This window comes from Colletotrichum abscissum, assembly GCF_030869225.1.
Source record: "Colletotrichum abscissum strain IMI 504890 chromosome Unknown Scaffold_2.1, whole genome shotgun sequence".
Classification (NCBI taxonomy): Eukaryota; Fungi; Ascomycota; class Sordariomycetes; order Glomerellales; family Glomerellaceae; genus Colletotrichum; species Colletotrichum abscissum.
This window is the reverse complement of record NW_026850098.1, coordinates 1,558,478-1,573,222: the sequence shown is the minus strand read 5'-3', so window position 1 is coordinate 1,573,222 and position 14,745 is coordinate 1,558,478. Positions and strand designations below refer to the sequence as shown.

The 14,745-nt window shown below is 38.4% G+C and overlaps 4 protein-coding genes across 4 annotated transcripts; 3 read left to right on the top strand and 1 right to left on the bottom strand.

Moving 5' to 3' along the window:
- Positions 1-45: 45 nt before the first annotated feature.
- CABS01_01193 (PHB depolymerase family esterase) lies at positions 46-1,495 on the bottom strand (the record flags this gene model as incomplete). Its single annotated transcript, XM_060534573.1, has 2 exons — positions 46-1,014; positions 1,349-1,495. Coding segments are annotated over 2 exons (1,116 nt in total), but the record flags the coding sequence as incomplete, so codon positions are not given.
- A 934-nt stretch (positions 1,496-2,429) lies between these two features.
- On the top strand, positions 2,430-4,046 carry CABS01_01192 (uncharacterized protein; the record flags this gene model as incomplete). Its single annotated transcript, XM_060534572.1, has 4 exons — positions 2,430-2,760; positions 2,829-3,082; positions 3,159-3,210; positions 3,877-4,046. 4 exons carry the CDS (start codon positions 2,430-2,432, stop codon positions 4,044-4,046), a joined length of 807 nt encoding a protein of 268 aa, XP_060401650.1.
- A 7,611-nt stretch (positions 4,047-11,657) lies between these two features.
- Positions 11,658-13,140, top strand: CABS01_01191 (uncharacterized protein; the record flags this gene model as incomplete). Its single annotated transcript, XM_060534571.1, has 3 exons — positions 11,658-12,232; positions 12,287-12,364; positions 12,423-13,140. Coding segments are annotated over 3 exons (1,371 nt in total), but the record flags the coding sequence as incomplete, so codon positions are not given.
- A 739-nt stretch (positions 13,141-13,879) lies between these two features.
- On the top strand, positions 13,880-14,410 carry CABS01_01190 (uncharacterized protein; the record flags this gene model as incomplete). The annotated part of the gene is made up of 1 exon (XM_060534570.1): positions 13,880-14,410. The coding sequence occupies one exon, from the start codon at positions 13,880-13,882 to the stop codon at positions 14,408-14,410; it is 531 nt and encodes a 176-aa protein (XP_060401648.1).
- Between the last annotated feature and the right edge of the window lie 335 nt (positions 14,411-14,745).

Below are 14,745 nucleotides of genomic sequence, written 5' to 3'. Positions count from 1 at the left end.
TCATTCTGCAACTGTTTCCTCAATCCTCTTGGCTAACCACAGCTATCATAAGCCGAACCACTTCAAGTCCTGATCCTCCTGAACCGGAACAGTGTGTCCAACACCTTGCGCAGAGTATCCCACGAGCTTAGTGCCGTCTCCGTAAATTATTTGCGTGTATCCACTGATGGGCGTGTTGGTGTTGTTCTTCGCAAAGCTCACACCGTGGATGGTAGACCACTCCTTGAGCTGCTCAGCCAAGTTGGGATACTTGACAAGGGAGTCCGCCGTGCCGTGGAACGTCTGCACGCGCGGGTAGCTCCCGTTGTAGCCGGGATACATGGCGCGCACCTGCGCGGCCCACTGCTCGCCCGTCTTCACGACCAGCCCATTGGCGCACGTGGGATCGGCGCTGATGGGGCTCGAGCCGGGCGAGCCCGCCAGACAACCCGCCGCGACGCCCGAGTAGCACGAGGTGGCGGCGAAGAGGTCCGGGTACGTGGCCGTCAGCACGTTGGTCATCATGCAGCCCGACGAGCTGCCTGTGACGAAGACGCGCTTCGGGTCGGCGCCGTACTGGGCGATGGTGTAGCGGATCATGTTGGCTAGCCCCGTGGAGTCGCCGCCGCCGTCGCGGGTTAGGCTGGCGGTTGTGGCGACGTCCCAGCAGTTGAAGTCGCGGGAGGAAGACGGGTAGATCACGACAAAGGTGCCCTTCGCGTCCGACAAGGGAATGTACTCTGCCTGCCGGCTATAGGCCGCGCCGGAGCCGCCGCAGCCGTGAAGAGCGAGGATGATGGCGGGGGAGGCGGACAGGTTTGGGGGCACGGAGATGTCCATTGTCAGACCTGTTGGGTTTGAGCCGAAGTTTGTGACGCGCTGGAGGGCTGCGTTGGCTTGGGTTGCCAGCGGGAGGGCGGCGACGAAGAGGGTGAGGGGATGCATGTTTAGAAGCGTTCTTGTGAGTAGTGATTTGCGGATCTTGATGTTGCACAAGCTTGTTCTAGATGGAGATGCAGAGATCAGATGGAAAGTCTATCGACAATGAGTTTGTTTAAATACAGGAGATTTGGAACCTTCGAGTCCGATTATCAGAAGTCAGAGACATCTCTCAACAGCCGTTGTGACTTGCCTAAAGTCCAGGGCCTCGGCTCAATGCAGAAGACCAAACCAAACGCATGGTAAGCGCCTCCCTGGTATAGTATCGTCACATCAAAGAGACCAGCAAAGAGCTCCTACGCAACACTTGTCAAGAGGGGAAAGTAAGTCGGGACTCGGGACCGTGAATATACGCAGTAGAAAAGGCAAGTTCAAGGCTATAAAAGGGGAAGGTTGCGATTTGCTGGGTTGAGGTTGGTTGGCAAATTACCCCTGAGTATCCAAGAATCTGAAAAAGCGCCCATAGCTTCGGCAGCGATGGTCGGTAGTCGGGGATGTTCCATCTTGGCTCTTGTCCTATATATATTGCGGATCTGCTTGGCTTTCTGGCGGGATGATAGGTGAGATTGGTGGCCAATCTAGGCGGAACCAGAAAAAGAAGGTGTTGTTTTCGTCTCGTTTTGGAGAAGGACCGTAGCCAAGTGAGGACGATCCTCGGTTCGCATAACCCCGCGCGGGCAGGGGTACCTCGGTACGCGTATTAGATTGAGGTGGTATTCCGATTTTAACTAAGTGACGGACGAGACTGCTGTGGGAGAGAGTTTAGAAAAAGCAAAGAAACGATTAAGTTACAGCATGGACATGTCGCGGGAAAGGCCCGTCGCAAGTAGTCCGATCGGCCCCGCCCCCCGGGCCCGAATATCGGTGGGAAGTGGGGATGCTTTTCGGAGGACTGGCCCTACCTACTGCTTGTCTCTGTCGATCCATGAGACGTCATCCTAGGGCCCTGTCATGTTCACGAGGCCTTACCTTGGGGACCGATTGACATCTTTCGACCCTCAAGGTCCTTCAATGTCTTTGGTGAACCCGACCTTTGCGGAATCCTAGATATAACCTCATCGCAAGGTAAGGTACATTACGGGAAGGTCGAGGTAGCCGGATGATCTGCACCATGGCTGCGCAGGGGTCCTGCGAAGGAGTGCCTGCTAGCGGAACTAAATAAGGTTTATAAGACTTCGTATGACGAGCATCAAGCACTTCATGCCCAGCGGTCGTGAAAACTTTCTCCGTTAACATATTCGGAAGTCGTGGTTGGTTGGTATCTCCGAAGCTTGCAAAAAAAGATATACAATGACCCAACTTATCTGCAGACCAAATATTCAAACGAAAACATCATCCCTTCTTCGCATGTCAGCTGAGTCCTTTCTTCTAGAATCTGACACCCATACTCGACATCTTCTTGTGTATATCCAGCAGCGTTACTGCAGCTAGCAACGATAACTACTAATAACTATTAATATCCTCTCGATTAACCACCTACCTTAAGAATTCCTACGAGACAGATCATCGCCATGGAGACCGGATTAGCAGTCACAATCGCCGTGCTCAGTACGTTAGTAGGGAGTGGCATACTCTACGGTGTATACAAATGCGTCGTCATACAAAAGGGTCCCGACCCGGACCTCGAGAATCCCTTTCCGCCGGCGTACTGCGCGTATCAGATGCCGCCGGTGCAATATCAAGCGCCGGCCCCAGCCTATCAGCCTCCGGTCCAGTACCAACCGCAGGTTCAGTACCAGCCGCAGGTTCAGTACCAGCCGCAGGCTCAGGCAGGCTTGGTGCCGGCTGCCTTGGCAGCACTGGGGGCCCTGTGGCCGCAACCTCCGCCTGCTGCCGCACAACGTCAGTTATGGTGATCCCGTCTCCCGTCTCCCGTCTCGCCTGGCGTATTCGCTCGATAATAAGACTAGAAGACGGTTGGAGTGGCATGCCGACCTTTCACTCTGCAACTCAATTTCAGCTATCGCCCAGCGCGTCCGAGCTCGCCGACTCCGCGGCCCGCGAGCGGGCCCAAGACGAGCTTGATCGGCAGCTCCTGACCAAGACGAAGTTTTGGGATCTCGACACCCTCGAGGAGGAGGATCTCGACACCCTCGAGGAGAACGCCCGTCTCCTCCAGGAGCACCACCGCGCGGCGGGCTACCACGACTCGAAGACTTTCAAGGTGAGTGAGCGGGAGGAAGGCGATAGCTGCCGGCGAAACTTCATCACAGAAACTAACAACTTATAAGGTATGGCAGAAATCGGCCTCACCAAGTACCGACGTCTACCTGCATAGGAGTCTGCCTCAATGTCAGAAATCGAATTGCACAAGTGAATCGGTTGTACGTCAGACGGACATAGCCGTTGAAAAAGGCGCACCATGAAGAGAGGATGGGAGCCGAGAATGCGGCTCGCCAGCCTGTCTTGCACGCTCATAGGTGCAGAAGAAGGCAAACGGTGCAGCGGCAAGGATTCAAGCGCGACCCATCAGACTCAGATGCCGGGCTGACAAGTGGCGGGCAATGGGCGCATCATGCAGCCCAGATTTCAAGGGATGGTGTCGCGTGTGGGCACGCTCGCTGTGATTTGCGTGCCACTGCATGGCTCAGATAGGCAACTCAAGTGACCGCAGCCAATGGGTGGCTCTCTTATGTCAGATTCAACCAACAAGGTAGTGAGATAGTTGAATACTGAACAGTAAGAGCATGTGATTGCAAGACAGCCTCAATGTTACTATTCCAAGTCAAGTGAGGAATTATTGCTTCTTCTGACAGCCCGTCGTCAGCCTCCTCCGCTAGTGCCAAGGGCGGGCCGGATTGTGCATCCGAAACACAGAGAGGGCAGGCGCGCGCGCAGGTAGGCAGGAGGTACAAAAAGGCAAGCGAATGTCCGAAATTCTCGTCGGCCTTGAAGTAATCCGAACCCTTCAACATTCCAAACCTAAATAAACCTGGTGAAATTTGTACGTCATCGCAGACTGCGTCACGTCCGTCCCTTTCCTCGCCATGGCGGCCCCAACGACATCGGCGCACTTCGTCAACGTCTATCAGTCTGTCGACAAAACCAAGCGCCCCGTTACCACATCGCTGGCAGTCGCGAGATCACCACGCCCGCCATCGGGCGACACCGAAGAAATTATCACGTAACAGGGATAGTAATCGTACCTCACGAAGTGCCCGTTACGTGCTAAATTACATATCTATCTCAGATATCGTATATATAGACCTTTTCCTTTTATCTATTTCTACTTTAATAATTAAGCTATTTTTATTATACTCCGTATACTTATTACTACGTACTATAACTCGTAATAATTATAAGCCTAGCTCTTAATTAAGACCTTATACTATAATAACGTACTTATTAATACGATTTTTATAATCTTTTTAAAATAACTGACTTACTTATACTTATTTTAGCCTAAACTAAATTAACTAGTTACGATAATTAAATTAAATAGTTTAATATACTTCGTATTATAAATAAGAGCGTCGGGGTTTAAAAATATGTTGACCTAAACGCTCTAAACTCTAATATATTTTTTAACCCCTTTATAGTACTTACTTTGCCCTCTAAATTCGGATAATTAGTTATAACCCGTAATAAAGAAAAATTATGAGCTTATTAGGCCCGTTATAAAGTATTTAAAAATAACTAAAGAAACTAAGAAATCCTCTATTAATAGCTTCTAAATATAACTCTTAGTACGAACTTTTTAATTTCCTTAAGTATAAGTAACTTATAGGACTAAGCTAGGTTTTTTTTTATAAAACTAGTTATATTACTTACTTTATGTAAATAAATCTATTTTTATATTATATTTATAAAAAAGATCTATATACTTAAAAGTATTTAGAAATAATAGGAACTTAATACTAAATACGAGTAATTTATAATTTATAAACGTAATACTATTAATACGTATATTAAAATCCTCGCTTAGTAATTAGTAAAATTAGTTAATACTATACTATACGAATACGTATTCTAAAAAGTTACTAAAAATAGCGCTAAGTTTAGTATATAGCGAATTATTAAATATTTAAAATAAGAATTTATACCCCCCGAACTAGTAATAAGGAATACGGTTCGAAAGGAATACTAATAAGCCCTTAATAAAATAAGGACCGGAATTAACCCCTAACGTTAGTATTAAGAATAATAATTTACTTATTTCCGAGCTAAAATATATAATATTTTAAAAATTAATAAAGAAATTGCCGTACTTAACTTCTTAATTACGGTTAAGTTTAGACTTAACTTTATATAGGGCTAACGTATATATAAGACCTTTAATAAATTAATAGCTTTCGGAACGTATATAAGGACCCTTAAGGAGATTACGTATATATTTAGCTTAGTAACCTAGGACGTATATATTAAATAACTTTTAAGTTAAAGAGGGGCTTACTCTACTTTTACTAAACGCTCTAACTTAGTTAATAACGTAAATAATAAGGGTAACGTTATATACCCTTATAATTATATATACCTATAATACCCTATAGTATACTAAAAATTAAAATAAGTATTTATAAGCCGAAACGCTAGTAAGTTACTAATACGAATACTAAAGAGCTATATAAAAAAAGTCCTCGCCGCTATTAAATTAAGTAAATAGAAATTACTCTACGGTAAGCTTAAAAAAGCTAGTTAGTTAAAAAATAATAATACTCCTAAGAAACCTAAGTTTTTAAAAAGATCCTCTAATTAACTTATAGCGAGCTTATTAATAAACTAGGATAAGGGCTACGTAGTTACTATATTTATAAAGAGTTAGGACTTAGAGGTAAACGTAATTTTTAGTACCCCTATAAGTAGTACTTACCCCCTTTCTTAAAGTACGGTAATAAATAGCTATAAAGTAATATATTTAGTTAATAATAAGAGCCTACTTAAATCTAAGAGTTATATATTATTAGGTAATAATAACTACGTTAAATTAAGAACTACTATATTACTTATTATTATACGCAGTACTCGTATTATAAAGGGCGTTTTAAATAAATTTAAAAAAAAGGGAACCTACGATTTAAAGCTCTAGAACGTTATTTATATCGAGGGATTCTATATTAATATAGTTTTAAAAACTTTATTAAATAGAAATGCACTCTAATATTACGGTCTAGATTATACTTTATAATAGGGAACGCTTTATAAAAGTACTATTAAAAAGTAGCTTATTTAAAAAAATAATCTAATCTTCTTTAAATATAAGCTCCTCTAATCCTATTTTTCTTTTATAAACCTTAAGCGTATCCTATAAAGCCTAGCTAGTATTATACTACTAATTAGCTATAGAAAATTCCGACGCTTATATTAACGTACTTATAAAAAGTCTAATAGCGCGCTCTTCTAGTACTTTAAAATAGGTTATTTCGGACCTAATACTCTTTATTAATTATTATATAAAACTCGAAGTATATATATTAAACCTTTATTATAAATTAAGTATAAAGTATATATATTATCTAAAGCTAAGATAGTAGTCTTAAGAAGACTACTTTTAAAAAGAGCCTTACGGTTATAGTACTATATATATTAAGATCTCTTTTATTTCAAACTATCTCTAAATAAACGATAATATATACTTATAATTTTTAATAAATATAATAAGTAGCTTAGGGGGTTCCCTTTAAAAACTAAAATAAAAAAAGAAGTACTTTTTATATTATAGAGCCTCGAGGTAGCGATTTATTATTAAAAAAGGACTCTAATCTACTTCTTTAGAAATAATAATAAGACCGCCCTCTTAATTATAAACGTTAAATACGTATATAAAACGTAATATAGCGAGCTAAAAATCAAAATAGAACTTTTATTTCTATATATAAAAGAACCTATAGGTAATACTAAAAAAGTAGGTTAACTCGTAATTACTAAAGCTTATAAAATACGCTTTTTTATAAACCTCTCTATAAATTTATAAAATAAAATAGTATTAATAATAATTTTTATTTATAATATTACCCTATAAGAGGTTAATAAAGGAGATTTGCTTATTATAATAAAAATTAATTAGTAAAAGTGGTATTAACGCTAGTAATAAACGGGTTATTAAGTACGGGATTCTAAACCGGTTACCCCGTATTTTAGTAATCTCTATATATATAGCTACTAAGTATACCCTCTTTATAAGGATTATAAGAGGGGTATATATTAAAAGGAGTTTAAAATACTTCCCTACGGGTATATAAGATACCTAGTTAAATATATATTAAAAACGTATAACTTATATAGGGTTTAGGTACCCGTGCTTAAGTAAGTATTTATTATAAGGAATATTAGGTTTAATAAAAAAGTTTTTTATAATCCCGTATACGAGGAGTAAGCTATTATAAGCGAGTAAGTAAATTTAGTAATTTATGAAATATAAAAACTCTTTAATACTAACGATAAGCTAGTTTGAGTACTCGGGGAAATAGATTTAAATTTTAAAAATACTAGTACTTAAAATAACTCTATAATCGAGGATAGTATTATTATTAGATTTTTAACTATTTAGGATGCTAAGTAATTAATAGACGTACTCTAAGGTACGGTTAATAAGGCTAAAGAGGTTAATATAGTTTTATTATTATTATTAACCCCTAAGATAACCCCCTTATACGAGCTCGGGGGTAGGGGTAAGGAAGGGGATATAATAACCGGGTTATAAACGGCTCTATATAATTTATAGTCCTCTTTATAAGTACTTATATATACTATAAAAGTTCTTAAGCTTTTAATTCTTAACGGCTTTTAATAAAACGCTAAAGTACGTAGTAAACGAAGTACTAATTACGAAAAAGTAATTTTTAATATTAAAATTAACGTTAATAAGGAACCCTTATAATAAACCTCTATTATTATATAAGAACAGAGCTTATAAAAACTACCTTATCGAGTACTAAGTAAAGCTTTGTTAGGTCCTAAATATTTAAACCGGGCCCATAGACCTCTATAACGCTTTAATAATAATATCTTCGTAATACTCTTATATTTAAATATAAAAAATAGTAATTACTATAACCGTTTCTAGGATTACTTTTTTTTTATTTTTATACTTAATTAGTAAAAAGCTATAGAAAAAAGTAATATAAAATATATAATATTCTATTAAGTAATAAAAAGAGTAGTTTATAAGACCTACCTAGAGCGCTCCGGAGGAGTTTAAAAACTACGACTTACTAAAGTTAACTTCTAAAGCTTACTAAAAAAGTTTAGTAATATTAAATATCTCTTATTATAACTATAGAAGCTATTTAGGAATATTATAGATATAAAAATAAAAAAGCTAAGGGATATTAATATATAAAAAGAGGTCGACTATAATTTTAAATAAGGGATCTTATTTTTATTAAAGTAGGTATATACTTATAAATACGACGTTAATAACGAGGTTAGTGAGGTAAAAGTACATATATATATAAAGAGGGATATATAACTACTTAACTTCTTATAAAATACGTACGCTTTAATACTTATTATAAAAGCCTTTAAGCTTATAATAATAATAGTTACTTAATTTAACTTTAAGGTAAACTAGTATAATACTATTAACGTATTCTTTAATATACCTCTTAAAAGCGAGAAGTTAGTAATTATTAAACTCTTAGAAAAATATAAGGTTATTAATAAAATAAATAAGCTTTAACGCGCTCTATATAACCTCCGAGACTTGCTAATTCTCTAGTTCTAAACTTTTACCTTTATACTTCGTAATATAAATATAATATATAGCTACGAAGAGATCTATATTTACTAAACTATAAATAGGAAAGTAATATTAGTATTTTACGTTAACGACTTTATTATTTTATACTATCGAGACGACCGAAAAGCAGCTTAGGGGATCGTTAATAATATAAAAAAATATATTAACTTTAAAAAAAATAGACCGATTAATTACTTTTTTAGAGTACGGATTTTATAAAACCGTACTACTTATAAGGTTTACTTTATTTATAACGTATATATTAAGTAAGTTACTAAGTACTTCGACCTTATAAATTTATTATATTTAGCTACCCCTCTTCTTTAAGAAGAGTTTAAACTAAATAAGGGGTAAGTAATAAAGGAGGAAATAAAGAGTTACTAAGAGAAAGTTAGGAGTATACTTTATATAGCTATTATAATTAAACTAAACGTCGCCTTTACTTACTCATAATTATTACAGTTCCTAACTAACCTAAGTATAACCTATATTAAAATAATTAACTACTATATCTAATATTTCTATATAACGAGATATTTTATACTCTATTATAGTAATATATTAAGTACGTAATTATTATTTTTAATTAGAAATACTAGCTTTATAAATAACGAGGTAATACGATAATTATTTTAGGGATATATAATATTCTTTTTTAATAGCCTAATTTAATAGAAATTAGCACGCTAAGTAACGGTTACGACGTTAACTACCGAAGCTAAGCTTTTTTATTTTAAGGAAACTATAAAAAAGACTATAGCTTTAAAACGCCTTTTTAAGAATATTACCCTTAACCTAGGAAAAGTATAGTTAGTTAATTATAATAATTAGTAAACGATTCGACTCGTTATAGGGGAAGGAGAAAGAATAGCTACTTAACTTTACTATATTAATATATAAAATATATAACTAAAATAAAAGTACGCTAGAAATAGTTTCGAGGTTATTTATATATTAATAAAAAATATATTAGTAAATAGACTTATTAAAAACCTTTTACGAACTAAGTTCGAATATTTCTATATACTTCTTAACCTTTATAATGCACAAGAAGCTATTATAAATAGCTAAAATAGTTAAAAATAATTAATTTAGGCTATATTTAAAAAAACTTAATACTTAAAGGTAAATAATAAACGGAACTTAGAGTGCGGCCCGGAGGCTTAAAATAAATAAAATAAAAACCTCTTATAGCCCGAAGGCCTAAACTCCTAAAATAACCTTACTTTATAAAGTATATATATATAAAAATAAGACCTAGGCTTATATTTATTATTTAAACTCCTAGTTTATAAAGTATATAATTACTAAGAATATAGCGTTATTAAAGAGGAGGGTTAGTATGCGCGCTAAGAAACGTATTTTACGTACTTTAAAGTTTATAAAACTAAGAGTAATAGGGGTAATAGGGGGTATAGGAGCTAAAATAATTATTAAGTTAACGACTTAGGGTATAAAAGCGGGTAGCGTAATAAGAGGTTAATTATAAATAATTATAATAAATATAAAAGAGGACTAGGAGCGTAAGTTAAAAAAGTCCTCTATATAAAAGCTAATATAGTTCTTATATAACCTCTAGTTTTTATTTATTTAGTAAATAATACTACGGAGCTTAGTAATATCTTATTAAAACTATAGTTAGAAGTACGCTTTTTAATAATAAAAAAGGATAATATATTTATAAAAAAGGGAGTACTACTTATAATAACCTCGGTAAAGGCCTAGGCTATTAATTATAAAATAACCAGGATATTAATATACCCCTTAGCTAAATAGCTATTAAAGTAGCGCGCATATTAACTACTACTTCTTATAAAATAATAATTACTATCCTTAGGGTTAGTATACTAAAAGGCTACTTTAAAATAAAATAGGTACTAAATCTCCTGTTCCTTAAGAGCCTCTCCCTTAAGCTTTTTAAGGACTAAGTATACGTTAAATAGGCTTAGAATAATAAAAAAAACTATACTTATTACGGGGGGTACTTTTACCTCTCGGCATTCTTTTTTACTTCTTATTACTTTTTTAAAAAGAGCTAGCCTTACGTTTTTTAAACTTTAAAATAATATTAAATATAAACTCCTAAAATAATAAATATATAATATACCCTTTTTAGAGGGCTTATTATTTAAATTAGTCTTATCCTTATTTTTAAACTCCGAGGGGGGGATAAATAAAAGCCCGTTAGAGCTCTTATTATTATTATTTACCTTATTATTACCCTTATTACGGCCGCTAAAAAGAGCTTTAAACTTAATAAAATCCTCGGTATTTTAATAAATAACCTTAATATCCTCCTAGTTAAAAAGGGAGAGCTTAGTAACCAGGCCCTAATAAGTAAGTAAAAAGTCGTAGGGGGGGGAGATAACCTAGAGGGGCTCGTTAGTATTATTACTTATCTAAACTCTTAATAAATTATATAATACGTATATAAGAAGTATTATAAAAATTACGCAAAACTTATTATTATTTTTAAATATATTAAATATTTATATTTAAAATAAAATTAATAAACGATTTAATAATATAAGTGCGTGCGCGTAATAAACGGGGGTACTTATAATAACTATAAGAGGTTAAAAAAAAAAAGAAAAATAATAACTAAGTAACGCTACGAGAATTTAAATATACGTAAAGCGGCTAAGTAGCCTCGCCCTTAGTAATTTATATACTAAAAGTAGTATAATACGTACTATTCCGAGTTAGGATTCTATTTATTTTAAATAAAGGGATATATTTATAATAAACGTAGTTTAAAAGATACGTATCCCTTACGCTTATTTTTCTTTTATTTATATTTAACTAAATTAGGCCTTTATAAGGGTATTTAAAGATTTTATTTTAAGTATAATAGCTCCCTAGTAGTAGTAATTAGGGGGTATATTACGTAATAAGAATAGTAATCGTACTTTACGAAGTGCCCGTTACGTACTAAATCACGTATCTATTTTAAATATCGTATATATAGACCTTTTCTTTTTATCTATTTCCACTTTAATAGTTAAGCCACTTTTACTACACTCCGTATACCTATTGCTGCGTGCCATAACTCGTGACAGAAATCAAGGCCACGCTGCCCGAATACTATACTGCACCGCCATGGCGCCTTCTCTGGGATGATTTGGTGCTCTTCATTAGATGCATCGGGTCCATCCCCTTCGTCATCACTCCCCTATGGTATCCTCGGCGAGATGGAGTCCGATACCCAAAGCTCGACAAGTCATGGGTGCCGAGATGGCTCCTATGGGGCCCCATCGACAGCGCCATCACGGCCATCCAAACCTGGTATCAAGGCAAAGTCGACCCCTACTATCCCTCCGGCGAGATGGATGAGCTGTATCCTTCGGTCGGAAACCTTTGGTGTCTCTTTATACACGGTATCCTCATCGTCACGCAACTGGCTTTCTTGATTTCACTACCGTTCCTGGCTACCCTTCCCTTCCAGTTCTTCGTGCTGTACGTCGGCGGATTCATCTTCGTCAACTATATCTTCTGCTTACAGCTCAATGCCGGAACCGAGAACAACTTGCTCAAGTCTCAGCATGCTTTGTGGCCAGAGGCGGCTAAATGGAAGTCGCTGGACCCCAACGAGAACTACAGCGAAGAATGGATCTTTCTTAACGGCGTGTCCGTTGGGTAAGCGCACCTTGATCACACTGTCTTGTGAATATGCTTCTGACGGGAGGCTAGCTCGCATTGGCTGCAGGGGAATATCAACAGACTATCACGCACTTTTCAGCGTCCCATCACCGGTGTCCATAACAGAACGTAGGTTGTACCAACCTCTGACTTTAGGTGCATCCTTCGCTCAACCAAAATGCCGCAGGTCTGGAATCATCTTCGACCTTATCCAGTGTCTCCTGGAGCGATGCTTCTACTTTGGTACCTCGGACACCAGAACTTGCTATGCGCTCATCACAGCTGCCCTGGACCCTGCGCAGAAGAAAGACAAAACAGTTCTCATCCTTCACTCTCAAGGTGGCCTTGAGGGCAGCATCATCCTCGATTGGCTCCTCTCCAACTACCGCCGAGAGACCTTGCATAAGCTGGAGATCTACACTTTCGGTAACGCTGCCAACCACTTCAACGACCCCGAAACTTCTAAAAATGAACACGTTATTGGGCACATCGAGCATTATGGCAACACTGGTGACTTTGTATCCCAATGGGGAGTCATTCATTTCAAGTCTCTGGTTGCCGAGCAAAGCAATCCTCAACCAATGGATGGAAGGCATCCTTTCTTGCCCATCGTGGATGACATTTTACGCCTTGATAAGAGACAGAACACTTTTGCTGGACTACTTTTCGAGAACAACGTGTTGGGTCACCTGTTGAACCAGCATTATCTCGACAGACTGTTTCCCTTGAATGAAACCCTCACTGGCGTCGTAGAGAGAAAGGAGTATTTCATGGCCAAGCGTATGAAAGCTGGAAATGGCAGTTGCGACGTCGAAGGGCACAAGGTTTGCCAAAAGAGCAGGCTATGGGAGTATATCAATGGTGGAAAGCCTAGAGAGTATAATTTGCAGCAGTCGTTGACATGAGGAGATAAATCTGATGAGTCCATGGGATTCATATCGGTATTGTGGTAAAATGGAGGACTTTTGGGATGAGTTTGCTTCTCTGTGCCATGTGCATGGCGAGAGTCCGGAGTCACGGGGTGTAATGGGTAACATGGGTACATGGAAACAAAATTGTTTGACTAAGGGTATTTTAAAGTATTCATATTAAGCATTGAATACTACTGAATAGACATCGACAAAATATTGGGCAAGACCCCTTAATTCCGAGAAACAACCTCGAACCCTACTTTAACAGTATTAACGTAGTCTTTTGCTGTATGAATTTAGCAGATCTGAAAGAGAGGAATAGATCCAAAGATTCCTGTATGCTTCAATCCTAAAGAGATGCACCAGTCCTCACTTTTAACACAAGCACGGTAGGCCGGGCCGGTTAAGCCGGTTGCAACGATGACTCCTACACCGCGATCAGCAATTCCAGGCAGCAACGAGTTAAAGAACCCGATTTTCGCCTGGTCAAAGTAACATTGTCATCAACCTATGGAACTTTGGAACGTCTAAGAGCTTCGATTTGCGTTTGGGAAATAATTGCTCTCAATGACAGGAAAGAGGACCACAGAAAATACTACAACTCATGATCCAGCCAACAACGAGTATGGCTTTAGCAAGGGAGCATGACCCCGGTACAACACCTAAAATACCCTGTCCCTTCCAGAATTTGCCTTTCGATATTCATTATCAGATTGCCGTTTACCTAGAATACATGGACATTCTCAAACTCTCAGCCACCAATCACTTCCTCCACGACCACCTCAACGTACAAACCCTCATACCGAAACACCAACGGAATCAGTACCTCTACAAGACGGAGCGTTACGGCTATCGCTACGGGCACCGCGGGTTTGGAGGGCGATGGCCGTGTTACGAATGCGGTCGTATCCTAGAGAAGAATTGCTTCGGCGACCGAATGCGGAGGTATGAAAAGTCGTGGTTCCGGAAGTCGTTGATGATGAGGCGGTGCTGGGATTGTGCTGTTCGTGAGAAGTGGTATGGGCACTTGCAGCCGATTAAGAAGGGAGGAGAAGTGTTTTATCTTTGTTGGCGGTGTGGGAGGTTGTGGAATGAGATGGAGGAGGATAGGTGCCGGAAGGTGGATGTTTGGATCAAGGTTGATGATGTACATGGGGAGAAGGATCCAGGGCGGAAGTGTAAGGTAACAGTGTGCAATGACCAAATGTGGTCTCAAGATCAAGTATCGAGCATTGTGCAACAAGGATGGATAAACTTTTTGTGAATAATTTAGCCTCAAGGGAAGGATGAATATACGAAGGGAATGGCAAGTCGTTTTCTTTGAGTACTGCAAGTGAAGAGCGCTTGACCTCTCTAGTGCCAACAAGAAACAGAACTAAGAGGTTTGATCAAGGTTTCCCGCACTCAACACTACCCTTACCCACTAGTGGACTTAGCTTTTGCGTGACCGGCAGATTTGCAGGCAGCTCGAAGCCGATGGGGTCTGCGGAGAGCGGGTTGCAATCTAGAGTCTGGGGACTAGCAGCCTGGCAGGGCTTTGGTCTTGTCCCACCCGGAATGTGGGAGAAACCGTACCTCACGATGCTTCAGAAGGGCGGA